Here is a 27217-nt window from a genome sequence, read left to right as displayed (position 1 = left end):
GGAATCAACCTCGTGAACCTTCTCTGAACTGCCTCCAATGCAAGTATGTCCTTCCTTAAATAAGGGCACCAGAATTGTACGCAGTACTCCAGGTGTGGGCTCACCAGCACCCTGTACAGTTGTACCATGATTTCCCTGCTTTTATACTCCATCCCCCTAGAAATGAAGGCCAATATTCTGTTTGCCTTCCGGATTACCTGCTGCACATGTATGTGGACTTTTTGTGTTTCATGTACGAGGACACCAGGATCCCTCTGTACTGCAGCATTTTGTAGTATTTCTCCATTCAAATAATATTTTACTTTTATATTTTTCCTCCCAAAGTGGATGAGTTCACATTTTCCCACATTATATTCCATCTGCCAAATTTTTGCCCATTCATTTAACCTGTCAATATCCGTGTGCAGACACTTTGGGCCCGATATTACCATGGCGGCGGGTTCGCGGCGGGGGGGCAATTGGGCGCGTGGGTAATGTGCCCGGTGAAATCAGTCTGCCCCGCGTACAGTCGCAGGCTGATTGGATCCACTTACCTGTTGTTCCGGGTTCCCCGCTGCTGATCTGCGCGTCGGGCGGGCTGCGCATGTGCAGTAAGCTCTGTCAGCTGGAGGAGCTCTATTTAAAGGGGCAGTCCTCCACTGACAGATGCTGCAAGAAATAGGAAAAAGTACAGCATGGAGCAGCCCAGGGGGAAGGCTGCTCCCAGGTTTAATGATGCCTCACTCCAGTTTTCATTGGATGGGGTGAGGAGGAGGGGGAGGACAGAGATCTTCCCCACGGCGGGCGGGAGGAAGCGGCCTGCCTCTGCCACCAAGAAGGCCTGGCTCGAGGTGGCAGAGGAGGTCACTTGCACCAACAATATATTGCGCACCTGCATACAGTGCAGGAGGCACTTCAATGACTTAAGTAGGTCAGCCAAATTGAGTACACTTACTCATTCCCCTACACTCCGTCTGCCACATCACCACCCCCACTCCACATCTCCTTCTGCACTGCCAACACTACTCTGTCACATCACCCCTCACACCCACTCAAACCTCATCCTCATCTTACCTGCACTTACTCACCTCGCCAGTACTCATCCCGCCACTACCACTCAACCCAATCCTCATACAATCTCATGGCTCTATCTCATACTCACCCTCTCATGCATCTCTTTCACAGTCAGCCTCATTCAACCTGCCACTACCTGTGCTGCAGCCACAGGGCATGCATCACATATGTGCAGTAGGCAGCGTAAGGCAAACGTGTCGTGAGCATGAAGGGGATGCACAAGGGTGTTTGATGGTTTGTCATGGTTTTTACTTATATTTAATTTCTGACCAACTCACATTACATATTATGTTGGCACCACTACTGTCATGTCTTTGCGAATCTTGTCTGGTTTGTGCAATAATGCCCTTTCCTGAGGATCACAATGAAGACCCACAACTGATGCCACCCATTGTGTCACTGCAGAGTGGGTGTAGGTGTATTTGCAGGGCTCTTTTGTGCAGACGACTGAGAGATGCCGGCGATGTCCCCGGTGGCACCCTGGAAGGATGCGGAGGAGAAGTTGTTGAGGGTAGTGGTGACTTTGATAGCAACAGGTAAGAAGATGGTGCTCGGGCCAACCGGGAGCAGCTCGGCATGAAGGAGGCTGCAGATGTCCACGACTACATGTCGAGTGACTCTGAGCCTCCGTGTGCACTGCTGCTCAGAGAGGTCCAGGAAGCTGAGCCTTGGTCTGTGGACCCTGTGGCGAGGGTAGTGCCCTCTGCGACACATCTCTGCGGTTGCCCTCCCTCCTTCTGTGCAGGTGGATGTGTCACAGCACTGTGTTGTGGAGCTCCACGTGTCAGAGTTGGACGGTGTGGCCAGTGAGGCTGGTGATGCTGTTCGCCCTCCAAGGAGGTCATGACTGCAGCTACGGCAGCCCCCATCCGGAAGATGTACATCTGAGGAGGTCTGCAAGGTAGGTACATGTGTCTGGACACCAGGGGAAGTGTGCACGTTTGTGAATTTTATTGTTAGGAGGAGGGTAGATGTTAGGCTAGCTGGTCTATAGTTACCTGCTTTCTGTCTTACTCCCTTCTTGAATAGGGCTGTTACGTTTGCGGTTTTCCAATCCACTGGGACCTTTCCAGAATCTAGTGAATTCTGGAAGATTACAACCAATGCATCCACTATCTCTGTAGCCACTTCCTTTAAGACCCTTGGATGCAAGCCATCAGGTCCAGGGGACTTGTCAGCCTTTAGAACCATTAGTTTACCTTGTACTTTTTCTCTAGTGATAGTGATTGTTTTTAGTTCCTCCCTCCCCTTCGCCCCTTAATTTTCTACTATTATTGGTATATTATTAGTGTCTTCTACTGTGACGACAGATACAAAATATCTGTTCAATTCCTTGCCATTTCCTTGTTTTCCATTATTATTTCCCCAGTCTCATCCTCTAAGGGACCAATGTTTACTTTAGCTACCCTCTTCCCTTTTATATACTTGTAGAAGCTTTTACTGTCAGTTTTTATATTTCTTGCTAGTTTACTCTTATAATTTATTTTCTCCCTCTTTGTTATTCTTTTAGTCATCTTTTGCTGGTTTTTAAAGTTTTCCCAATCTTCTGGCTTACCAGTAATCTTTGCCATGCTGTATGCTTTTTCTTTTAACCTGATACCAACGTTTACTTCCTTAGTTAGCCATGGTTGGTTCACCCTTTTTGTGGAGTTTTTTCTCCTCACAGGGATATATTTTTGTTGCAAGTCATAAAATATCTTTTTAAATGTTTGCCTCTGTTTATCCACCATCATACCATCTAATCTGTTTATCCAGTCCACTTTAGCCAATTCCGCCCTCATTCCTTTATAATTGCCCTTATTTAAGTCTAATACAGCAGTTTCAGACCCAAGATCCTCGCTCTCAAACTGAATGCGAAATTCTATCATGTTATGATCACTGCTTCCCAAGGGATCCTTTACTTTGAGATCATTAATTAATCCTGTTTCGTCACCCATTACCAGATCCAAAATGGTCTGTTCCCTGGTTGGTTCCCTGACGTATTGGTCTAGGAAACAGTCCCTAATACACTCTATGAACTCCTCCTCATGGCTATTTTTGCCAATTTGATTTGTCTAATCTGTGTGAAAGTTAAAATCGCCCATGATTATTGCATTATCTTTTTTACAAGCCCCCCTTATTTCCTGATTAATATTTTGTCCTACAGTGTAGCTACTGTTAGGGGCCTATATACTACTCCCACCAGTGATTTCTTTCCCTTGCTATTTCTTACCTCCACCCAAATTGATTTGACATCTTGGTCTTCTGAGCCAAGATCATTTCTCAATATTGTACCAATTTCATCCTTTATTAACAGAGCTACCCCACCACCTTTACCTTTTTTCCTATCCTTCCGAAATGTTAAATAACCCTGAATATTTAGCTCCCAACCTTGGTCACCTTGCAACCACGTCTCTGTAATGGCCACGAGATCATACCCATTTTTGTGCCGTCAATTCATCTATCTTGTTACGAATGCTGCACGCATTCAGATAAAGAATCTTTAATTTTGTCTTTTTACCATTCTTTCCTACCCTGTGGATCGTGTGATATGTGGATCTTCTGCAGTAATATTTTCATAATTTTTGCACATGCTTAAACACACAATCTGGAAAGAAAAAAAAGTACTGTAATATAAAAACAATTTAAAATCTTTAGAAATGTTTTCAATCTCTTCATTCTGTGATAAATAACGTAAAGACAATCATACTAAAACAATTACTTCGCAGATAAATTGCAGAAACTTTATAGGAAAACAGTTGAGAGTCGTAACATCTGTATACCAAGGGGGCCTTATTGACCTTGATGAGAATGATGTGTACTCGGGTAAGAACATTCACCTATTATATGCTTTATACATTTCATTTGGCAGCCATTGGAGGTTTTTGAAGACATATATAGATTGAGGATTCTTAGCCAGTTTCAAAGAACAAAAATTTATTGCAATTTTCTATACATCTGAGTCAGTTGTTTTGGCTGGTGTTTTATTTGCACTGGGAAATGGTTTCCAATGCAGCAAGTTAACATGCTGACCACACCATTCCCCTCCAATGCCTCTCCTTCATTGCCCAGCTGGGTGGGACTGCCTTTGCCTGGTTCCATTCCTATCTATCCATTAGTAGCCAGAGAATCTCCTGCAATGGCTTCCGTTCCCGCTCTTACATGTTACCTCTAGAGTCCCCCAAGGATCTATCCTTGGCCTCCTCCTATTTCTCATTTACATGCTGCCCCTTGGTGACATCGTTTGAAAACACAATGTCAGGCTCCACATGTATGCTGACGACACCCAGCTCTACCTCACCATCATCTCTCAACCCCTCCACTGCCTCTGATTTATCATGCTACTTGTCCGATATCCAGTATAACTCCATATCACCAAGACCGCCTACTTCCACTTCCGTAACATCACTGGTCTCTGCCCCTGCCTTAGCTCATCTGCTGCTGAAACCCTCATCCATGCCTTTGTTACCTCTCGACTCGACTGCTCCAATCTCTCTTGGCCAGGCTCCCACCTTGCACCCTTCGTAAACTTGAGCTCATCCAAAACTCTGCTGCCCATATAGCACCAAGTCCTGTTCACTCATCACCTACATTGGCTCCTAGTTCTGCAAAGCCTCGATTTTAAAATTCTCATCCTTGTTTTCAAAACCCTCCATGGCCTTGCCCCTCCCTATCTCTGTAACGTCCTCTAGCTCTACAACCCTCCGAGTTCTCTGCACTGCTCCAATTATGGCTTCTTTTCCAACCCCGAATTTTATCGCTGCACCATAGGCGGCCATGGCTTTCGCTGTCCAGGCCCTAAGCTCTGGAATTCCCTTCTTAAATCTCTTTGCCTTTCCACCTCTCTCTCCTCCTTTAAGACACTCCTTAAAACCTACTCTTTGACCAAGCTTTTGGTCACCTGTCCTAATATCTCCTTATGTGCTTGGTGTCAAATTTTGTTTGATAATCACTCCTGGGATGTTTTATTACATTAAAGTTGCTATATAAATGCAAGTTGTTGTTGTTTCTAGATGATTTCATTCAATGGTTGATGATGTTGAAATGGTCTTTTCCAGTCCTGTAGAAGAATTGAAAAAGACTATTTTGGACTATTTAGCTAGCCCAGAGTTACACAGAATACACAGCAGAACTATACCCCTCAATTAATTTTTCTTTTGCCAAATGCCTTTTAAAATAACTGTGGATCTCACTTAAGGTCAATCGTACTAGTAAATTTGCTATCTCCTATGTGTTAAGACTGTCCCAGCTACAGATTACTACCTCTTACAACCATTGGTGGATTAATCTGATCATTAAAGTACACATTGGAGAGGAAATTTGTTTTGACAGCAAGTGCGCTGCTCAATTTTTGAAGAAACTGTAAAGGCTACCTCATTCCCTACATGCTGTACATTGCTGAAAGCATACCTGTTTGATAGGTTGGACATACTGAAAGGTTCAGCTCCAGTGGGATGTCAAGGATGCTTCAGTTTTGAAGAATGAGAATGCCCTCACCTGGTGAATAGTCCTTTTTCACCCTCCACATGTAGCTAGTGTGATGTTCAGTTGGTAAATCTAATTTGCCAGCCAGGTGTGACTCTTATTGTATGTAAAGGTTGAAAATAATTAAGTACAGCAACATATCCCCAACAATATGTGTATGATGTATTGGGCTCAAAGAATGAAGAAGACCCTTCCAAATAAACAAACATAACCACTTTGCACTTGTTACAAAGAGCACAGTATCGGATTAATTCCAGTTACTGATTCTCCTTAAAATATGGACAGCTGTTAAAGGGTTGATTACACTTATGCCAAAAAATTGCACCCATAAAGGAACAGTCCCATTCAACCCTGTTATTATGAACCAGTTTCCCCATTGGAATGAATGAGGAATTAAACTGACCCTGACCAAAGGTTGCCTTTACATAAATATCCCATTAACATGCTGTCTATTAACTTACATATCAATTAATCTTTATTCAGGTTGATTCTTTAACTTGAAACTAGGTTTAACATAAAGTTATGTTGAGATTCAAAACCTGTAACTCCTCAATTAGGGGGCAGAAGAGCAAATGCTTTGGTGTCGGTACCAGTGGATGTGATGGATACACTCAGCTGCTTCAGGGAATCACTGGGCAACTCTAATTATCTCAGTTGTGCCCTCAGGCACAGCAGGAAACTCCTGGCATTACTCCTGGCTTACACACAGCAAAGTAAGTGCAATTTATGCCCAATGTTGAAATGTGAGTACTTTTCAACCCTGTTTAATTAGTTTGATTACTAATTAGTGATAGTACATATTACCACAATGAGGCAGACAATGAGGATATAAGGAAAGAATGAAAGAAAGATCATACCTTTACAGACTGGGATTGTTCTTTACATTTCAGTATTAGTTTTAAAGCTGTAGTACATTCTGCTGAGTGTAATATGCGGTATACCAATAATTACGTTTTTTTAAAAAAACGAAATAAAACTGAAATAAAAAGCTGGGACATGATTTTAGCTGGGAGCCGGGGACCCAGCGCATGTGCAGATATTCGCATGGGGAACCCGGAAGTCAAGTGAGTGCGTCGTAATCTGCGATCACAACTCAATTGAAGGCTTCCGGGTTTCTCTCGCACAAGGCAGCCAGATTGACAGGCTGGTTGCCTGTCGGAAATTAAAAGAACCGTGAATTGAAGAGGGATGATGGAGGGCGGGAGAGATTGTGGGCCCTGAAAGAAATCGGAGCGGAGGGGACGTGGACGACATCGGGTGGGCCTTGGAGAAGATCGAGGGGGGAGGGGATACCTCCGTCAAGGGTGGGAGTCGGCCAATCGCGTGGGTCTGATCACACCAGGTGAGCTTGTTGGGCCTGGATGAAGCACTGCTGCTCCCCTGGGCCAACAAGAAGTGCAATACTCATCTCATGGATCCGGCCCTTCCCGCCTGTTTTCACCTGACACTTGTAATACACAAAAAAATAAGTGCCTCTTTAAATATCAGCCTGCAGGCTTTAAGTGGAGATGTGATTTCCAGGTTTCTGTTGTATGTGTACATCCAAGCATGCCTGGCTTAAGCCCGGAAGTGGGCGCATTGGAACTGGGATGCAATCCCATTCCAAAAACAAACTTTTTACTGCCCAACCGTCCCCAACCCACCTGTTCTTGGGTGTTAAAATTACCCCCCTGGTATCAGTAAAAGTGACCATGAAGCTGTTGGATCATCGTAAAACTTAAGTAGTTCACTAATGTCCTTTTAGGGAAGGAAACCTGCCGTACTTATCTGGTCAGGTCTATACGTGACTCCAATCCCATACAAATATGGTTGACTCTTAACTGCCCTCTGAAAAGACCCAGCAAGACCCTCAGTTGTATCAAACCGCTACAGAAAAGGATAAGAAGAATAAAACGGATGGACCACTCGGCTTTGACCGAGGCATCGTATTCGGACACGATGAAGGTAGACCCAGCCCAGCCAACCCTGCAAAGTCCTCCTCACTAACATCTGGGGACTGGTGCCAAAGTTGGGAGAACTGTCCCACAGACCAGTCAAGCAACAGCCTGACATAGTCATACTCACAGAATCATACCCATCAGCCAACATCCCAGACACCTTCATCACCATCCCTGGGTATATCCTGTCCCATCGGCAGGACAGACCCACCAGAGTTGGGGACATGGTGGTATACAGTTGGGTGGGAGTGACACTGGGAGTCCTCAGCCCACTTGGGATGTCACTTCCTCAAAGAAGTTGAGGAAATTGGCCAGGCAGGATCTTCTCCTTCTGAACCGATGTTGTGACTGTTTACTCTGTTATAATTGTGCAGATAATTCTCAAGTTTACTCTGATAATTATTTTGCATAATACTGAAATAAGACTAATAGGTCTGTAGTTACCTGTGTCTATTTTGTTGCCCTTTTTGAAAATGGCTGTGATGTGAGCCTTTTTCTAATCTACTCCCTAGCATTCAGCAACTCTCTCATAATGCCTCACAAATCTGTTCCCAAGTCTCTCTTAATGCCATGGAATAAATATCATCTATCCCTGGGATTTATTTCTTTTGAGCCTTGTTAGCCTGTTTAGGATCCATCTTACATTCATTAGCACAAAAGAAATCACAAAGGATTCAAGTCCAGAATAAAATACAGTGAGGTACAGTAATCTAGTGAAACCATAGGGCAGGAATTTTCTCAGAGCTCCTGCCGCTCTGCTGCAGTAACTTCACCAGACCTGCAGCAGAAACCCCGTTTAGGCATGTAAACAGGGTTTGGCGTTGCACTTCCATCGAAGTTATGGGAGCAGCTCCAAGGAAATGCCTGGCCATAGTGTAATTAGAATGCCATTCATATTGTTTAAGCTATAGTAATATTATTACGAAATGGGAAAATCATATGCATTAAGTAAGGCTGAATTATACAATAACTTTATTTTCAGTGTGATAATATTAATCACGAGGTTATGAACTGAAAACTGGAAGTGAAATTTGTCTGCAAGAAAATGTTGTGGTTTTCTCAGATCTCTCCAGATAAGGACATCATTAAATTGTAGTAAGAACTGTAATAAAAGGCTGAAACTCACTGCTTACATTTTAGGACGGAAAGACATCATGAGAAGACTACCTGGAAAAGTTGGGTTCAGTGCATCACCAACTTATATTGAAAATTTCAGACCCTCTGACCTGTCAAATGAAGATTTTCTTTTATTTAGTGATGTCGTGAGTAAGCCACTGCCTTGGTCACAGGTTTCACTTGTGATTCTATCGTATGAAAAAACCATTGGTAAGATATAAAGATTACCGTCTACTTTTAATGGTACATGAATATGTATCTTAAAGTATCTAATGATATGATAGCAGAACTTTTATAGATTATGTACAGTGATCCCTTATTACACTGTGGTTCTGCCTTTTGTCAAGACACTTGTTCATGTCTCTGCAGATGACCAAGACAATAAGAACATAAGAACATAAGAAATAGGAGCAGGAGTAGGCCAATCGGCCCCTCGAGCCTGCTCCGCCATTCAATAAGATCATGGCTGATCTGATCCTAACCTCAAATCTAAATTCATGTCCAATTTCCTGCCCGCTCCCCGTAACCCCTAATTCCTTTCTAGGAAACTGTCTATTTCTGTTTTAAATTTATTTAATGATGTAGCTTCCACAGCTTCCTGGGGCAGCAAATTCCACAGACCTACTACCCTCTGAGTGAAGAAGTTTCTCCTCATCTCAGTTTTGAAAGAGCAGCCCCTGATTCTAAGATTATGCCCCCTAGTTCTAGTTTCACCCATCCTTGGGAACATCCTTACCGCATCCACCCGATCAAGCCCCCTCACAATCTTATATGTTTCAATAAGATCGCCTCTCATTCTTCTGAACTCCAATGAGTAGAGTCCCAATCCACTCAACCTCTCCTCATATGTCCGCCCCCTCATACCCGGGATTAACCGAGTGAACCTTCTTTGTACTGCCTCGAGAGCAAGTATGTCTTTTCTTAAGTATGGACACCAAAACTGAATGCAGTATTCCAGGTGCGGTCTCACCAATACCTTATATAACTGCAGCAATACCTCCCTGTTTTTATATTCTATCCCCCGAGCAATAAAAGCCAACATTCCATTGGTCTTCTTGATCACCTGCTGCACCTGCATACTAACTTTTTGATTTTCTTGCACTAGGACCCCCAGATCCCTTTGTACTGCAGTACTTTCCAGTTTCTCACCATTAAGATAATAACTTGCTCTCTGATTTTTCCTGCCAAAGTGCATAACCTCACATTTTCCAATATTGCATTGCATCTGCCAAATCTCCGCCCACTCACTCAGCCTGTCTATATCCCCTTGTAGGTTTTTTATGTCCTCCTCACTCTCTACTTTCCCTCCCATCTTTGTATCATCTGCAAACTTTGATATGTTACACTCGGTCCCCTCCTCCAAATCGTTAATATAGATTGTAAAGAGTTGGGGACCCAGCACTGACCCCTGCGGAACACCACTGGCTACTGGTTGCCAGTCCGAGAATGAACCATTTATCCCAACTCTCTTCTTCCTGTTAGATAACCAATCCTCCACCCATGCCAGAATATTACCCCCAATCCAGTGATTCTTTATCTTGAGCAATAATCTTTTATGTGGCACCTTGTCGAATGCCTTCTGGAAGTCTAAATACACTACGTCCACTGGTTCACCTTTATCCACCCTGTACGTTATGTCCTCAAAGAACTCAAGCAAATTTGTCAGACATGACTTCCACTTCATAAAGCCATGCTGACTTTGTCCTATTAAATTATGTTTATCCAAATGTTCCGCTACTGTCTCCTTAATAATAGACTCCAAAATTTTACCCACCGCAGATGTTAGGCTAACTGGTCTATAATTTCCAGCCTTCTGCCGACTACCCTTTTTAAATAAGGGTGTTACATTAGCAGTTTTCCAATCTGCCGGGACCTTTGCCGAGTCCAGAGAATTTTGGAAAATTATTACCAAAGCATCCACAGTCCCTACTGCCACTTCCCTCAAGACCCTAGGATGTAAGCCATCAGGTCCAGGGGATTTATCCGCCTTGAGTCCCATTAATTTACTAAGCACCAATTCCTTAGTGATTTTAATCGTATTTAGCTCCTCCCCCCGAGAGCCCCCTGTTTGTCCAGTGTTGGGATATTCTTTTGAAACAAAATATTTGTTCAGCATTTTTGCCATCTCCATGTTTCCCACCATTAATTTCCCAGTCTCATCCTCTAAGAGACCTACGTTTGCCCTAGCCACCCTTTTTCTTTTTATATAACTATAGAATCTCTTGCTATCTGTTTTTATATTTTTTGCTAATTTATTTTCATTATCAATCTTCCCTTTCTTAATCAATCCTTTAGTTACTCTTTGCTGTCTTTTGAAGACTTCCCAATCTTCTATCCTCCAACTAAGTTTGGCTACCTTATATGTCCTTGTTTTTAGTCGGATACTATCCTTAATTTCTTGACTTAGCCACGGATGGCTGTCATTTCTTTTACACCCTTTTTTCCTCAGTGGAATATATATTTTTTGAAAGTTGTAAAATAACTCCTTAAATGAACACCACTGCTCATGTACCGTCTTACCCTTTAATCTATTTTCCCAGTCCACTTTAATCAATTCCGCTCTCATACCATCATAGTCTCCTTTATTCAAGCTCAGTACGCTTGTTTGAGAACCAACCTTCTCACCCTCTAATTGGAAATGGAATTTAACCATGTTATGGTCACTCGTTCCCAGGGGATCCTTAATGAGGACATTATTAATTAATCCTGGCTCATTACACAGGACCAGGTCCAAGGTTGCTTGCCCCCTTGTAGGATCAGTTACATACTGCTCAAGAAATCCATTCCTAATACACTCAATAAACTCTTCCTCAAGGCTGCCCTGCCCAATTTGATTTGTCCAGTTAATATGATAGTTAAAATCCCCCATAATTATAGCTGTTCCCTTATTACATGCCCCGACTATTTCCTGATATAATACTTCTTTCAGCAGAGTTGCAACTATTAGGAGGCCTATATACTACACCCACTAGTGTTTTTTTCCCCTTATTATTCCTGATCTCTACCCAAACTGTTTCATTATCCTGATCCTTTGTCCCAATATCATTTTTCTGTATTACAGTGATTCCTTCCTTTATTAACATAGCCACCCCACCTCCCCTTCCTTCCTGCCTGTCCTTCCTGATTGTTAAATACCCTGGCATATTTAATTCCCAGTCGTTGTCACCCTGCAGCCATGTTTCTGTAATGGCCACAAGATCATACCCATACGTAGTTATTTGTGCCGTTAACTCGTCCATTTTGTTACGAATGCTACGTGCATTCAGATAAAGAACTTTCAAATATGTTTTGTGACACTTAGTTATATGGCTACGTCAATCATAAATGTTGACCAATAGAGGGGAGCGCTCAAAATATACACCCAAACTTTTCAGTGGATAGTTTAACGAACCCATAAAAATACTGTATGCCCACATTCAATTTTAATAACTTGAATTTTAACAAATGTGCACAGTGTTAGTGCAGTGCTGAAAGTAGCACCACAGGAGCTTTGCATGAGTTTAGGTGCTGTGGTTACTATTGCAAAACAGTCACAAAACCTACATATTAATCAGAACTTTTAAAATGATTCCATTGTATCAGGCAACCAAAATGCTCTTTGTCGCTATTTGTTTCTTAAAAAGTAATAGGTCCCTGGATGGCTTAATGGGTACATGCATTGCCTAGTGCAGTGTTGCACTGTACAGCTTAGGATGATTCTAGGTTCTGTATGCAGTCTGTACTGAGTTTCCTGATCTCAGTTGGGGCAATGATAGGGGCGTTATAAATGACCTTAGTGCCTCTGAGCTACAGAATGGAAAATCAGTTAAGGTTCCTTTCCAGATTATGATCCATTGATCTTCGCTGGAAAGTGCATATGAGGACAGGTTGAGTCTTAGTTGTGATGCCCACACAGTCAAACAGCCTGCTAACAATTATTGTCTGGACTCGAGTGAAGTATTAAAGGAGTGATGACATCTGTGGAACTACACCCCAGGATGAATCTCAGCCTTCAGGAGACAAGGAGGGAGGAAGAAAATTGGGAACAAGTCTAAAGTTATCCTGGTGTAGAAATGCCCTCTATATTTCAAATGCACCATTTCCATTGTGATGTTGCAGTGAAATTCTGGGAAGTTGTGGGAAAGAAAAGGAACCTTGGAAAGGGAATTGAAGCCTATTTTGAATATTCATTTGAGTGTTTTAAATTTTCTTTAAAAAGTAAGATGAAACAGTGAAGTGCACGGTGGGTCAGCATGGCCCATAGTAGTTGGGTACGATAGCATAGTGGTTATGTTACTAGACTAGTAATCGAGAGACCTGAACAAATAATCCATAGTCACGAATTCAAATCCCACCATGGCAGCTGGTGAATTTAAATTCAATTAATTAAATAAAATTCTGGAATTAAAAAAAACGAGTATCAGTAATGGCGGCCATGAAACTACCGGATTATCGTTAAAAACCCATCTGGTTCACTAATGCTCTTTAGGGTAGGAAACCTATTATCCTTACCTGGTCTGGCCTATGTGTGACTCCAGACCCACAGCAATGTGGTTGATTCTTAATCACCCTCTGAAATGGCCTAGCAAGCCAGTCAGTTGTACACTCTTGCTACGAAAAATCATAATAAGAATAAAACCGGACACGACAAAGGCAAACCAAGCCCAGTCGACCCTGCAACGTCCTCCTCACTAACATCTGGTGACTTGTGCCAAAATTGGGAGAGCTGTCCCACAGACTAGTCAAGCAACAGTCTGATGTAGCCATGCACACAGAATCATACCTTTCCGCCAACGTCCCAGACTCTTCCATCACCATCCCTGGGTCTGACCTGTCCTGTGATATACAGTCAGGAGGGAGTGGCCCTGGGAGTCCTCAATATTGACTCCGGACCCCATGAAATCTCATGGCATCAGGTCAAATATGGGCAAGGAAACGTCCTCCTGATTACCACCACTATCTGCAGCGAGTGACTCACCACCTGACTCCCCAAAACCTTTCCACCATCTACAAGGCACAAGTCAGGAGTGTGATGGAATACTCTCCACTTGCCTGGATGAGTGCAGCTCCAACAACACTCAAAGAAGCTCAACGCCATCCTGGATAAAGCAGCCCGCTTGATTGGCACCCCATCCACCACCCTAAACATTCAGTCCCTCCACCACCGGTGCACAGTGGCTGTAGTGTGTACCACCCACAGGATGCACTGCAGCAACTCGCCAAGGCTTCTTCGACAGCACCTCCCAAACCCACGACCTCTATCACCTAGAAGGACAAGGGCAGCAGGCACATGGGAACAACACCACCTGCACGTTCCCCTCCAAGTCACACACCATTCCGACTTGGAAATATATCGCCGTTCATGCTCGCATGCAGCAAGACCTGGACAACACCCATGCTTGGGCTGATAAGTGGCAAGTAACATTCGTGCCAGGCAATGACCATCTCCAACAAGAGAGAATCTAACCATCTCACCTTGACATTCAATGGCATTACCATCGCCGAATCCCCTACCATCAACATCCTGGGGTTCACCATTGACCAGAAACTTAACTGGACCAGCCACATAAATACTGTGGCTACAAGAGCAGGTCAGAGGCTGGGTATTCTGCGGCGAGTGACTCACCTCCTGACTCCCCAAAGCCTTTCCACCATCTACAAGGCACAAGTCAAGAGTGTGATGGAATACTCTCCACTTGCCTGGATGAGTGCAGCTCCAACAACACTCAAGGAGCTCGACGCCATCCAGGATAAAGCAGCCCACGTGATTGGCACCCCATCCACCACCCTAAACATTCACTCCCTTCACCACCGGCGCACCGTGGCTGCAGTGTGTACCATCTACAGAATGCACTGCAGCAACTCGCCACGGCTTCTTCGACAGCACCTCCCAAACTCACGACCTCTACCACCTAGAAGGAGAAGGGCAGCAGGCACATTGGAACAACACCACCTGCACGTTCCCCTCCAAGTCACACACCATCCCGGCTTGGAAATATATTGCCGTTCCTTCATCGTCGCTGGGTCAAAATCCTGGAACTCCCTTCCTAACAGCACTGTGGGAGAACCTTCACCACACGGACTGCAGCGGTTCAAGAAGGCGGCTCACCACCAACTTCTCAAGGGAAATTAAGAATGGGCAATAAATGCTGGCTTTGCCAGCGATGCCCACATCCCATGAACGAATAAAAAAAAAACCAAATAAAATTCAGCTTTGAATGTTTAAAAGTCTGCCGTTACAGAATGTACAAAAGCTTTTCTATAATGTTTCTCTTATTCTGGTTGTAAATAGAGCTTCTTCGAGCAGATGGCCAGAAAGATTTGAGTGTACAGGCCCTCCATGAACAAGGAAATGTTCATTTCTATGCAGGAAGGAAGAGGTATTTTTTGTAACTTTATCAGATATTTGAACTCTATATTATCCTGATAGATAATGTTAGAAGTAACTAAGGGTGGATTCAGTTAATTTGATTTTATTTATTACAAGTGTCTCGAAGTAACAGAAGTCACGATTGACTTTCCAGTGAGCGTTCCAGGCAAGATCGTTGTTAACTCTTCACTAAACTGAAAGGTTTATTTCAAAGCTTTATTTCCCCACAGTGTTCAACTTCTGTTAAGTAATGTTTGAGCACCACTTTTTCTACTTTTGAAAAGAATACACCTGGTAAGGTCCTGGTATGGCCTTATCCTCAAACATTTGTTTTTTAAAAATCCCTCCACTTAATTTTTATTTCTTGGTAATTACCTCTGGCAATTTTCTCTATACTCCTGAAGGTGTTGATTTCCTGCTGGGGTATAATTCCAAAGGAGGATATTCATGTGTGACAGTGAGGCCCCACTGGCTACTCAACTACAGGGGTATCACAGCGGATGCCTATCTTCCCCTGAAGATCACAGACCTGCTCTTTCAATAGGGGTTACTGGAGAGTAATCAGGGGGGTGGGAACTCTCGCTTCCCTAATTGAAGAGCATGGAGTCAAATCATAGCACCTCTATCTTTGCTCTGGGTGAAACCAGCACAGACTGAGGATTGAACCTGATGTGCCTGCTTGCTGAAATGTGACATTTCCTAATCAGCCTCGCCTCCCAGCACCCTCCGGTGCTCCACGTAATAGACACAATTGTCCTGCCCCCCAACCACACCTAGGCACTGGTCTGGTGGAAGGTACCAAAACTGTGCACTGCCTGACGTGACCTAAACCCGCTGGACTTCTGGGTTCAGATCATTTGCATAGGCCTGACGTTTCCCTGGTATAGGCCTGCCACCTAGCAGGAGCCTGCACCCTGAATCGAGGAACAAAAATTCAGCCACTGCTGTCGGCCTGAGAGGCCTGCAGCAGCAGCAGTAATGGCAACCCTCTGTGTGGCCTTCTGGCTACTTTCCTTGGGACCTTGTTGACAAAAGGATTTGGTTTACCTTTTAAGGTTTCCGCAGCATTGCTTCCTGCTACTCAGGTCTTCTGGTTTGAGGATGGTGGGGCGGGGGCAGGCTCAAGGGCTACGGTGAACCTCTTCAGGCATCCCTCCAAATGGGTGCCCACCCAAAGGTAAAATGAGGCACAAGCCTGTTAGTTCCTTTGAGGCACAAGCATTCCACCCTCCCCCCACTCCCCCCACCTGCTACCCCCAGCCCTCACCCCCACCCCCCCACATGCCTCGAGCAGAAAAAGTCCAGGAAATCCTTGAGCAATGTAAAGCGGGTGGAGACTCGGCATCTTGGCTCTCAATTCTGTTCCCTCTTCTTTGTTCCTGGGGACTGAGTGTTCCCAGGCACATAGGAGGGGAACATCGGGCCCATAACATCTTATTTAGCTGTACCTATTTATGAGTAGTTTGCTCAGGAACTGTGACATAGATGTCAAATATTTTTATTACAAAACGAATGGAAATAACTGGACAAGCTCAAGTACACATTCATGTTATTCTGAAAATAGTTTGGATAAATATATGTTTATGCCAATGAAAGTATTAATTGCCTATTGTAGAAATAACTTTATTTTACAGAGCAGCTTTTAGATGTTGGTGCCAAGCAATTGATGCAGCATTAAATGTGACTGACTTTATAAATAACTGGCAACACTTGGAAAGCAGGAACAGCGTTTCATTGAAACAATCCAAAGATTACAGTGAAACCTTGCTAGAACGAGCTGGTATCTGGGGTTGTGTACAGGCTGGAGTCTTAACTGCTAAAATAGCTCAGTAAGTACAACCAGCCAACAAGTAATACATTATTCTATAGTGCATAAGAAACCAAAAGTTGCTTTTTGTCAGGATAGAGTTTACAAATTAGCACACCAAGTAGAGTTGTATATGATCGGAGAGCACACAGGGAGGTCGTTGCGCTCCACAAGATTTGCTGTTGAGAAAAAATGATGCGGGCGCACTGACCTCTGCACAAAGCTCTGCAATCATTTTGTAATTCTACCTCATGAGCTGTTTTTCTATTCCAGTGTTTAGTGTTGGTCGATTTTTTTAATTTAGTATGTTGCAGGATGTAATGATAATGCAGCAAGTAGCTACAAATTTCCTGTAGGTTATTTAACAAATTGTTGTGTAAATATTTGGAATATAACTAGCTAATTAATCTGTGTGTGCAATGACTTTCCTTAGATAGCACTAGAATTGCTAACAGATGTGTACAATTTAAGTGCTCACAAAACAAGGCTTTGGTACCTATCTTCTACAAGTACAGGTAACCCAAGTATGTTTACAAACTTTGATGTTAACATGATGTATAAAATACATGAAAAAAAATCAGTAAAATTATTCTACTCCACACATTAAAATGCAAGGTTGAAAAGTTTAGATAGATAAAGTTAACCTGACAGCTATCATTTCCTAGGCACATTCCAGCTGAATCATCTCTCTTAAAATGGTTGGTGGCAATTGATTTATTTGTGATGACTGGTCAGAGGGAAGGAGAGAAGAGGTAAAGGTCAAGAATGAGATATGCTAATCTGTATCACAAAGGAGCAGTTAATGGGTCTAACACGCACGGTACGGACACGATGGGCCGAATGGCCTCCTTCTGCGCCATAACTTTCTATGATTCCATGAACAGCCAGTGAATAGTTTAGTTTACAAGAAGGCTGTGTTTGCTGCCAACAATGTGTCGACTAGTGTAGAGCTGTACAGACAACGCAAGGAAGTGGGACGTAATGAGGCCGGGCCTCCAAATCCCAGTCGTTTCTTTGCTGTCGGACCAATGGCAGGCTGGCCAGTGCTTGCCCAAAAGTCAAAATTGACCCCAGTGTGTGGTAAATGTATGGAACAGATTGCCTAAGAAGAAGGAGGAGGTAGATAGGGTCAGCAAATAGATTTTTGATTAAGGAAGCAATGGAGGTGCAAGTTTTAATGTACAGTTAAACTTTGGGACTGGCCAAATGGATTGCATGTTTTGGTGAATTTATGCGGAGTCCTTTAAGCGTATCTAGCATCTCCATCTCATTATCAAAACACAGGATCGAAGAGAATAAGCCCCTATCCTATGTCTTCATTGAGCGGGACATACACTTCTGGGAAATCTCCGCCATCAAGTTTACTTCAGCTACATAATCTTTTTATTCACGCAGCGTAAAGATATCAACACAAGATTAAAGATAACCCTTTTGTTTTAATTGTTTGCTTGCTCTTCAGTTTAGATGGTGCAGACAACACTGAAATTGTGCTATGATAACATTGGTCAAATTAATTTAAAAGAACTAACCCTGCATTTAACCTATAGTTTAAATTTCTCAATTATCTCTGAGCACCTCTTCTGGTACACCATTTCTAGACAAGTTATTGGTATCTCGCCCTAACTGATATGAACAATTCCATATAACTCACTTATATTATTAATGTGCTGTGCTTGTGACTTAGGTTTATTATATCATCGGACTTCAGATTCAGACTTGATTGCTGCATCTTATCATCCTTTTTTTTTAAGGTATATTCACGATTATGACCCATTTAGAAATTATGTATTTGCTACGCACTTAATACTTACATGGTACTGATCTCCCCCCCCCCCCTTACAAAATCGCTACCAGCACTTTCCTCCTCAAAAAATCCACCCTCGATGCCTTAGTCTTTGCAAACTACCACCCTATCTCCATTGTCCTTTTTCTCTCCAAAGTCCTTGAACGTGTTGTCGCCTCCCAAGTCTGTGCCCATCTTTCACACAACTTCCTGTTTGAATCTCTCCAATCAGGTTTCTGCCCCTGCCGCAGAACTGAAACAACCCTAATCAAAGTCACAACTGGCATCCTCTGTGACTGTGACAATAGTGCATCGTCTCTCCTCATCCTCCTTGACCTTGCTGCAGTCTTTCACACACAATCCTCCTCTATCGCCTCTGCTCTTGCTTGGTTCCACTCTTACCTATCCAGTCATGGCCTGAGCATTTTCAGCAATGGTTTCTCTTCCTGCCCCTGCATTGTTCCCTCCAGATTCCCCAAAGCCCCCTCCTCTTCCACATCTGTATGCTACTCCTTAGCGACATCATCTGCAGACATGGAGTCAGCTTCCATGCTCTATAAACTTCAGCTCATCTAAAACTCTGCTGCCTTTATCCTATCCCATATCAAATCCCACTCACCCCTCTCCTTACTGAGCTATGTTGGCTCCCAGTCTCCCAAGAGCTCCAATTTATAACATTATAACATGGTGTTTAGAAGCCAGCCAAACAGTTGTATTATAATGAAGGAGCAGTTAAAATGAGAGTACATTTGAAAATGTACAGAATTTAGATTATAACTGGGAGAAAGTACAGAGCATAAGTGAAGTTTAGACTACAGCTTATAGTTTAGTGCCTTTGCGATATAATGCAAACTGATTGCCCAGTATCAGCCTGGGAGGCACACAATGGAAACTGGACATTGTTCCACAGGAAGAGAGGGAAAACCATGAGTCTCGTCCCCTTTGTGACACTTTGATGCATCTCCAGTATTGAGATTGATTGTGATAGAAAGTTAGCACCAGATTTCTGGTTGGCTACAGAATGCTGTGGAGAGAAGTGTGAGAGTAGATACATTTTATTCATTCTTGGGATGTGGGCATCACTGGCAAGGCCAGCATTTAATGCCCATCCCTAGTTGTCCTTGATAAGCTGGTGGTGAGCCACCTTCTTGAATCACAGCAGTCCGTGTGGTGAAGGTACTCCCACAGTGCTGTTAGGTAGGGAGTTCCAGGATTTTGACGTAACGACGATAAAGGAATGGTGATATATTTCCAAGTCGGGATGGTGTGTGACTTGGAGGTGGTGGTGTTCCCATGCACCTGCTACCCTTGTCCTTCTAGGTGATAAAAGTTTTGGAGGTGCTATCAAACAAGCCTGCAGTACATCCTGTGGATAGTACATACTGCAGCCATGGTGCGCAAGTTGTGGAGGGAGTGGCTGCCTAAGGTAGTGGATGGGCTGCCAATCAAGCGAACTGCTTTGTCCTTCCTTCCTGGATAGTGTTGAGCTTCTTGAGTGATGTTGCAGTTGCTCCCATCCAGGCAAGTGGAGAGTATTCCATCACACTCCTGACTTGTGCCTAGTAGATGGTGGCGAGGCTTTAGGGAGCCAGGAGGTGAGTCACTGGCCACAGAATACCCAACCTCTGACCTGCTATAGTAACCATGGCATTTACATGGTTGGTCAGTTCAGTTTCTGGTCAGTGGTGACCCCAGGATGTTGATGGTGGGGGATTTGATGATGGTAATGCTATTGAGCGTCAATGGGAGGTGGTTAGACTCTTGTTGGAGACGGTCATTGCCTGGCACTTGTGTGGCATGAATGTTACTTGCCAGTTATCAGCCCAAGCCTGGATTTTGTCCAGGTCTTGCTGCATGAGGGCATGGACCTCATTTTGCAAATGGAGCAGAACACTGTGGAATATCAGCGAATAGCCCCACTTCTGACCTTATGATGGAGGGAAGGTCATTGATGAAGCAGCTGAAGATAGTTGGGCCCAGGACACTGCCCTGAGGAACTCCTGCAGCAATGTCCTGGGGCTGAGATGATTGGCCTCCAACAACCACAACCATCTTCCCTTGTGCTTGGTATGACTCCAGCCACTGGAGAGTTTTCCACCTGATCCCCATTGACTTCAGTTTCACTAGGGCTCCTTGGTCCGACACTCAGTTGAAAGCTGCCTTGATGTCAAGGGCAGTCACGCTCACCTCGCCACTGGAATTCAGATGTTTTGTCCATATTTGGATCAAGGCTGTAATGAGGCCTGGAGCTGAGCGGTCCTGACGGTACACAAACTGAGCATCGGTGAGCAGGTTATTGGTGAGTAAGTGCCGCTTGATAGCACTGTTAATGACTCCTTCCATCACTTTGCTGATGATTGAGAGTAGGCTGATGGGGTGGTAATTGGCCGGGTTACATTTGGCTATTTCTTGTGGTCATCAAATAACATACTTATGGAACATTTGTTCCATGTTTAAACCCTATCAACACGAAGATGTGCACTGAAGTTATCCCAATAAATGTAGGTCAGCACCTATGCAGTAAGCTGAATTCTCAGTCTCAGCTATGCCAGCTTGGAAGGCGCAGAGCAATGACCCCAACCTCATAAGAACACCTCAAACCACCAGTGTGACATTTCCATTTCCTGCATCACTTATTCTTGTGGCTTGTTTGAGTGAGATTGGCAATTAGTGCTATGCAATGGATGGTTCTGTGATGCAGACAAAACTTTGTTTACAAAGGTTGAATACAAACCATAAGCATCGTAAAATATAAAAATAAAAGGTCAGTCTAACATTTTCACTTTTTGTCCCTTGCCTCAGGGCCTATTCAGAGCCACATTTCCACACCCGAGATCTGATCGTGAGTATGCATCATACGAAATAGGAAATGGCTGTGAGGTTACTGAACTCATTCCTGGGATTGATCTTTTCTCCGACCGATTCAGAGCTGATATACGCACAGTGGTGGCAAGTCTAAACTTCCTGCTTCATGAGCTACACAGTGCTAAGCAAAACCTACTGGTAAGCAAATCTTAAACTACAGATTCATAATATGCAGAGCTCAAAAGACAAATATTATGTTTTTGATTGTGGCTGAAGTTTTTGTTGATTTAGACTATGAGACACTATAGATGAAAGATAGAACGTGCTATGTTAATGTATGCATTGTAATTTAAAAAAAGCACTTGTCATCTCTTTGCCTTTTAACATCTTAGTACTTTGCTGCAAGTTGTACAATTCTGATGTCAAGAAAAAGTGTCAATAATTGTGGAAACTTAATAGAACTCTTCCTTTTTTCGCTCTGCTCTACCTCTGCAGCATTTCCAAATATGCACTCCAAGTACCAAATAATATATCTCTTTAACCAGCTGGCAGATGGGGCCCGATTTTAGCACCCGCTACCGGGTGCGTTCTCGGCGGGGGGGCCCCGAAAATCCCGAAATCCCGGAGCGGGACCAGATCGCGCCTTGATCCCGGCCACGTCCGGGTTCCGCGCTGACGTGCGGGGGTGCGTGCACAGCCCCCGCTGGTGGGAATCCCGCAGGCAATTAAAGCCAGCGGGATGCCACTTGAGTGTATTTACTTTGGTTGTTCAGGTCATTAACTTACCTGATTAAGGGACTGTGTGTGATTTTGGATAAACATGGGACTGTTCCACACACTGGGGGAAACAGTCCCAGTTGAAATGGACGTGTTGCAGCCGTCAGCCTGTGGCAGCTGCAAAGGTCCATTTGACAGGTGGGGGGGGGAGACCCTCAGCCATTGCAGGAGGCCGCTCTGTCACTTGGGACAAAGTTTGGCCTCCACCACCCTCCTCCTGATGGTCGAAGTCACCAACCTGCACACTTACCCCGGGGTCCGGAGACATGTACCTACCTTGCGGACCCCCTCAGATGTACATCTTGCGGATGGGGGCCGCCATAGCTGCAGTCATGACCTCCTCGGAGGGCGAACGGCATCACCAGCCTCGCCATCCACGCCGTCCACCTCTGACACGTGGAGCTCCACAACAGAGTGCTGTGACACATCCACCTGTACAGCAGGAGGGAGGGCATTACCCTCGCCACACGTTCCACAGACCGAGGCTCAACCTCCTGGACCTCTCTGAGCAGCAGTGCACATGGAGGCTCAGAGTCACTCGACATGTAGCCGTGGACATCTGCAGCCTCTTTCATGCTGAGCTGCTCCTGGCTGGCCCGTGCACCATCTTCCTACCTGTCGCTGTCAAAGTCACCACTGCCCTCCCGAACTTCTGCTCCACAGCCTTCCAGGCTGCAACCGGTGACATCCCAGATGTCTCTCAGTCGTCTGCGCAGAAGAACCCTGCAAATACACCTACACCCACTCTGCAGTGACACACTGGGTGGCATCAGTGGTGGGTCCTCATAGGGATACCCAGGAGCGGGCATTATTGCACAAACCGGACAGGATTCGCGAAGACATGGCAGTAGTGGTGCCAATATAATGTGTGATGTGAGTTGTTCTTTAATTCAATAGAAGTAAGAACCATGACAATCCCTCAAACACCCTTGTGCATCCCCTTCATGCTCACGACACGATTGCCTTACGCTACCTACTGCACATATGTGATGCATGCCCTGTGGCTGCAGCACAGGTGGTGGCAGGTTGAGTGAGGCTGGCCGTGAGAGAGATGCACGAGAGGGTGAGTATGGGATAGAGCCATGAGATTGTATGAGGATTGGGTTGCGTGGTAGTGGCGGGGTGAGTACTGGAGACGTGAGTAAGTGCAGGTAAGATGAGGATGAGGTTTGAGTGGGTGTGAGGGGTGATGTGACAGAGTAGTGTTGGCAGTGCAGAAGGAGATGTGCGGTGGGGGCGGTGATGTGGCAGATGGAGTGTAGGGGAAAGAGTAAGTGTACTCACTTTAGCTGACCTACTTAGGTCATTAGAGCACCTCCTGCACTGTATGCAGGTGCGTGATATGTTGGTGGTGCAGATGACCTCCTCTGCCACCTCGAGCCAGGCCTTCCTGGTGGCAGAGGCAGGCCGCTTCCTCCCGCCCGCCGGGGGGAAGATCTCTGTCCTGCCCCTCCTCCTCGCCCCATCTAATGATACCTGGAGTGAGGCATCATTAAACTGGGAGCAGCCTTCCCCCTGGGCTGCTCGATGCTGTAATTTTTTCTGTTTGTTGCAGCATCTATCAGTGGAGGACTGCCCCTTTAAATAGAGCTCCTCCAGCTGACAGATCTTACTGCGCATGCGCAGTCCGCCCGATGCGCAGATCAGCAGTGGGGATTCCGGAAGAGCAGGTAAGTGGATGCAATTAGGCTGCGATCGCGCGGGGGGCAGACTAATTTCACCGGGCGCGTTACCCACGCGCCCAATAGCCCCCCCGCCACGAAACCGCAGCCCTGGTAACAACGAGCCCACAGTTTCTTCAAGCCTTTTACAAGCCCAACTACCTTTGATGGCTCTGCCATTCATCTCTCTTCATCTGTTGACATTCATAGCCTCACTATCTTCTCTGATCTCTCCTTCATTGCTACAGGTGGAGGTTTCCTCTTCCATGCCAAATGCAACATTCACCTTCAACAATTCTTAATTCTCTATTATGCCCAAATCTGGAAAGAATTGAATATTGCTCCTCTATCTGGGGAAGCTCTTCTAGCACTACTTTCACACACCAGGACTTGATACAAGGAAAGCTTATTGCATAGTAGGCAACTCCTTTCTCACCCCTAACCTCCAATCTCTTCATTTCTTGTCTCGCTCTCTCTGTCTACTTTATGGATACTGCTATGCTCAGTTCTCCTCTGAACTTTCCTCTCGTGTCTCCTAAACTCTTGAGCTGTCCATGTACTCTGCTAGACACTCTTCCCCTTACTGTTTCTTCACTCTGTTCAGATCAGAACTTAGTGCAAAGTTCCCTACTCCAGTTAATTTTTCCCAAGGCTCAAAACTCTCTATCTCTCTAAGTCTTCATGTCCTGCTATTTTTTCAGGCTATAAAAACCCAAGGCTGGTGAAACCAAATCATGACTTCCTGATTTACCTTGATGCAGCTGAGATCAGTGTTGGAGATTTTGGGTGGAGCACTGCACCTGGGGCTCCAATGTCTGCCTTATGCACCAATTGATAACTGAATTAGAAAGAAAGAAAATATGGTTAATGTAGTTAAGAATTTAAAAAAAACTTAAGTAATGTATGAATTGATTGATTGATTCTGTCAGTGTTCCAATGGCATTTTGTGCTTAGATAGAGGAAAATTCTTTCAGTGAACAACAGTTTTGCAAAAACAGTAATATTTTGCAGGAGGCAATAAAGGCTTGTGCTGCGATGTATTTTACCGCCGAGTGGCTCGATGGAAATATATGACCTGTGATTTCTCACATGGGTGGGGAGGGAGTTAATTTGGCAGTGCTGCGGTAGAAGCTGGGAGGTGTAGCATCAGTGTTTCTCTGCACGGAGGGAAGGAAAAAACAGAGGTCAAATTACGCACAAAAACTCCAGAACGAGCCCAGGAAGGTCTTAGCTTTGATCCACATTCCATGCTGAGTTATCTGCCCTCAGTCAAGCAGCAGGTATGCTGCTACAACTGATTTGAGCAGCCCTAAGTTTGGAAGAGGAAAATCAGTCAGGGTTCTCACTGTTCGCTGTCGAGTGACCCCTTCTGCAAGTACATATGAATGAATGACAGGTGAGCACAGGTTCAAGCTATATTGTGATACCCCTTGTGACTGAGTAACCTACTGACAAGCGCAGTCTGGGCTCACACATAAAGAATGGCTACTGTAAGATTACATTTCACTCTTGTTCAGAAAACAAACGGCTAAGAAATCAAGCAAGGCACTGTAGTTATTTTCTAACTTTAACAAATTTAATTTGACATACAATGCAACAGTTTGTACCAGAAAGAAAGCAGTAACTTTTCATACAACCTTTTTTCTAGTGTGTACAACTCAGGACAAAAAATTGATCAGTTTCTTTGTCTTAGGGAGAAAACGAAAGCTCCTTTCCTACAAGGATTTGTTCTAATGTCGTCTGCGGTTCTCCTGAAAACCCTTGTAGAATGAGTTGTTTTATCTGTTCTGCTCCAAAATCTTCTGTTTAATTATCAAACATCAAAGAATCTCTGATCAGTTTGCAGTACTTGCTTCTGTATCTCTATAACTGTCCGCGTTATTTCTTCTTATCAGTTATTTCAGGTATAATCTTACGAAGCCTCTATTTTGTCTGACTAACAAATATATTTCTCTCTGTCAGCATCCTGGACAATATCCATCTTGACTTCGGTCAAGCTGACAGCTGTGTTATCTACCAAGAAAGCGAAGGTTTCATTCCAAGTCTATTATTTTAGCCTTCTTTAAAACAAAAGTCCAAAATCCTTTACCACCTAAGTGCAATACATGGAGCAAGCAGAGCTGGTGGAACCATACCCTAACAAAGATTCAGTGCCTCCAGGAGAGAAAATTGGCAGAAGAGCAGGGGAAAATATTATATGTGAATGTGTCATTGCTATCCATCTCCAAGCAGTTTTGGAGCAACACTAAAATAGGTTAGGGAACAGTCAGTCTGGAGAATGAAGTCATTGACCTACAGTGGGGGATGGAAGTAAAATACATGAAAAGCTAGGCTGTAAATATGATTACTGATTCATTGTATATGATTTTCTGGCCACAGAGTTTATACATTTGAAATAATTGCTGTGTAATACCAAGAAAAGGAACAATCAAGCATAAACATACTTAACTGGAAGAGGGCTAATTTCAGTGAGTTAAAAAGGGACCTGACCCAGGTGGATTGGAATCAAAAATTGGTAGGGAAAACAGTAATTGAACAATGGGAGGCCTTCAAGGAGGAGATGGTTCGGGTACAGAGTAAACATGAGGGAGAAAGGAAGGGCATCCAAAGCTAGAGCTCCCTGGATGACTAAAGATAGAGAGATTAAAATGAAACAGAGAAAGGAGGCTTATGACAAGTGTAAAGTTCATAACACAGTAGAGAACCAGGCTAAATACAGAAAGCACAGAGGAGATCTAAAAAAGGGAATAAGAGGGGCAATGAGGAAGTGTGAGAATAGATTAGCGGCTAACTAAAAGGGAACCCAAAAGTTTTTTATAAACATATAAATGGTAAAAGGGTAGTCAAAGGAAGGATGGGACTGATTAGGGACAAAAAAGATGATCTTGTGGAGGCAGATGGCATGGCTGAGGTACTAAATGAATACTTTCGGTCTTCACTAGAGAAGAGGATGCTGCCATTGTAGCAGTAAAGGAGGAGATAGTGGCGATATTGGATGGGATAAAAATAGATGAAGAGGAGGTACTTAAAGGATTGTCAGTACTCAAAGTAGAAAAGTCACCCAGTCCAGATGGGATGCATCCTCGGTTACTGAGGGAAATAAGGATAGAAATTGCGGAGGCTCTGGCCACAATCTTCCAATCCTCTTTAGATATGGGGACGGTGCCAGAGGACTGGAGGATTGCAAATGTTACAACCCTGTTCAAAAAAGGGGAGACGGATAAACCTGGCAATTACAGGCCAGTCAGCCTAACGTCGGTGGTGGGAAAACTTTTAGAGACAATGGCCCCAATATTAGAGTGGAAGTGGGTGGCAGCAGGGGGAATAATTGGGTGCGTGGGTAACCCGAGGGAGTGTGAGAATAGATTAATGGCTAACATAAAAGGGAAACCAAAAGTTTTTTATAAACATATAAATAGTAAAAGGGGAGTCAAAGGAACGGTGGGACTAATTAGGGACAAAAAA

The 27217-nt window shown here is 44.2% G+C and overlaps 1 protein-coding gene across 5 annotated transcripts in view; it reads left to right on the top strand.

The window, feature by feature from the left end:
- Positions 1-27217, top strand: part of cfap54 (cilia and flagella associated protein 54) — a 443819-nt gene that overhangs the window by 239782 nt on the left and 176820 nt on the right. For all 5 annotated transcript variants that reach the window (XM_068004603.1, XM_068004606.1, XM_068004607.1 and 2 more), the window contains 7 exons: positions 3762-3858; positions 6075-6230; positions 8595-8780; positions 14842-14929; positions 16554-16748; positions 18411-18477; positions 21312-21512. In XM_068004603.1, the coding sequence (XP_067860704.1) occupies positions 3762-3858; positions 6075-6230; positions 8595-8780; positions 14842-14929; positions 16554-16748; positions 18411-18477; positions 21312-21512 (990 nt within the window). The remainder of the gene's footprint in view (positions 1-3761; positions 3859-6074; positions 6231-8594; positions 8781-14841; positions 14930-16553; positions 16749-18410; positions 18478-21311; positions 21513-27217) is intronic.

The sequence above is a fragment of the Heptranchias perlo genome, chromosome 24 (assembly GCF_035084215.1).
Source record: "Heptranchias perlo isolate sHepPer1 chromosome 24, sHepPer1.hap1, whole genome shotgun sequence".
Lineage (NCBI taxonomy): Eukaryota > Metazoa > Chordata > Chondrichthyes > Hexanchiformes > Hexanchidae > Heptranchias > Heptranchias perlo.
The sequence above is the reverse complement of the archived record's forward strand: the minus strand, read 5'-3'. Positions and strand labels throughout refer to the sequence as shown.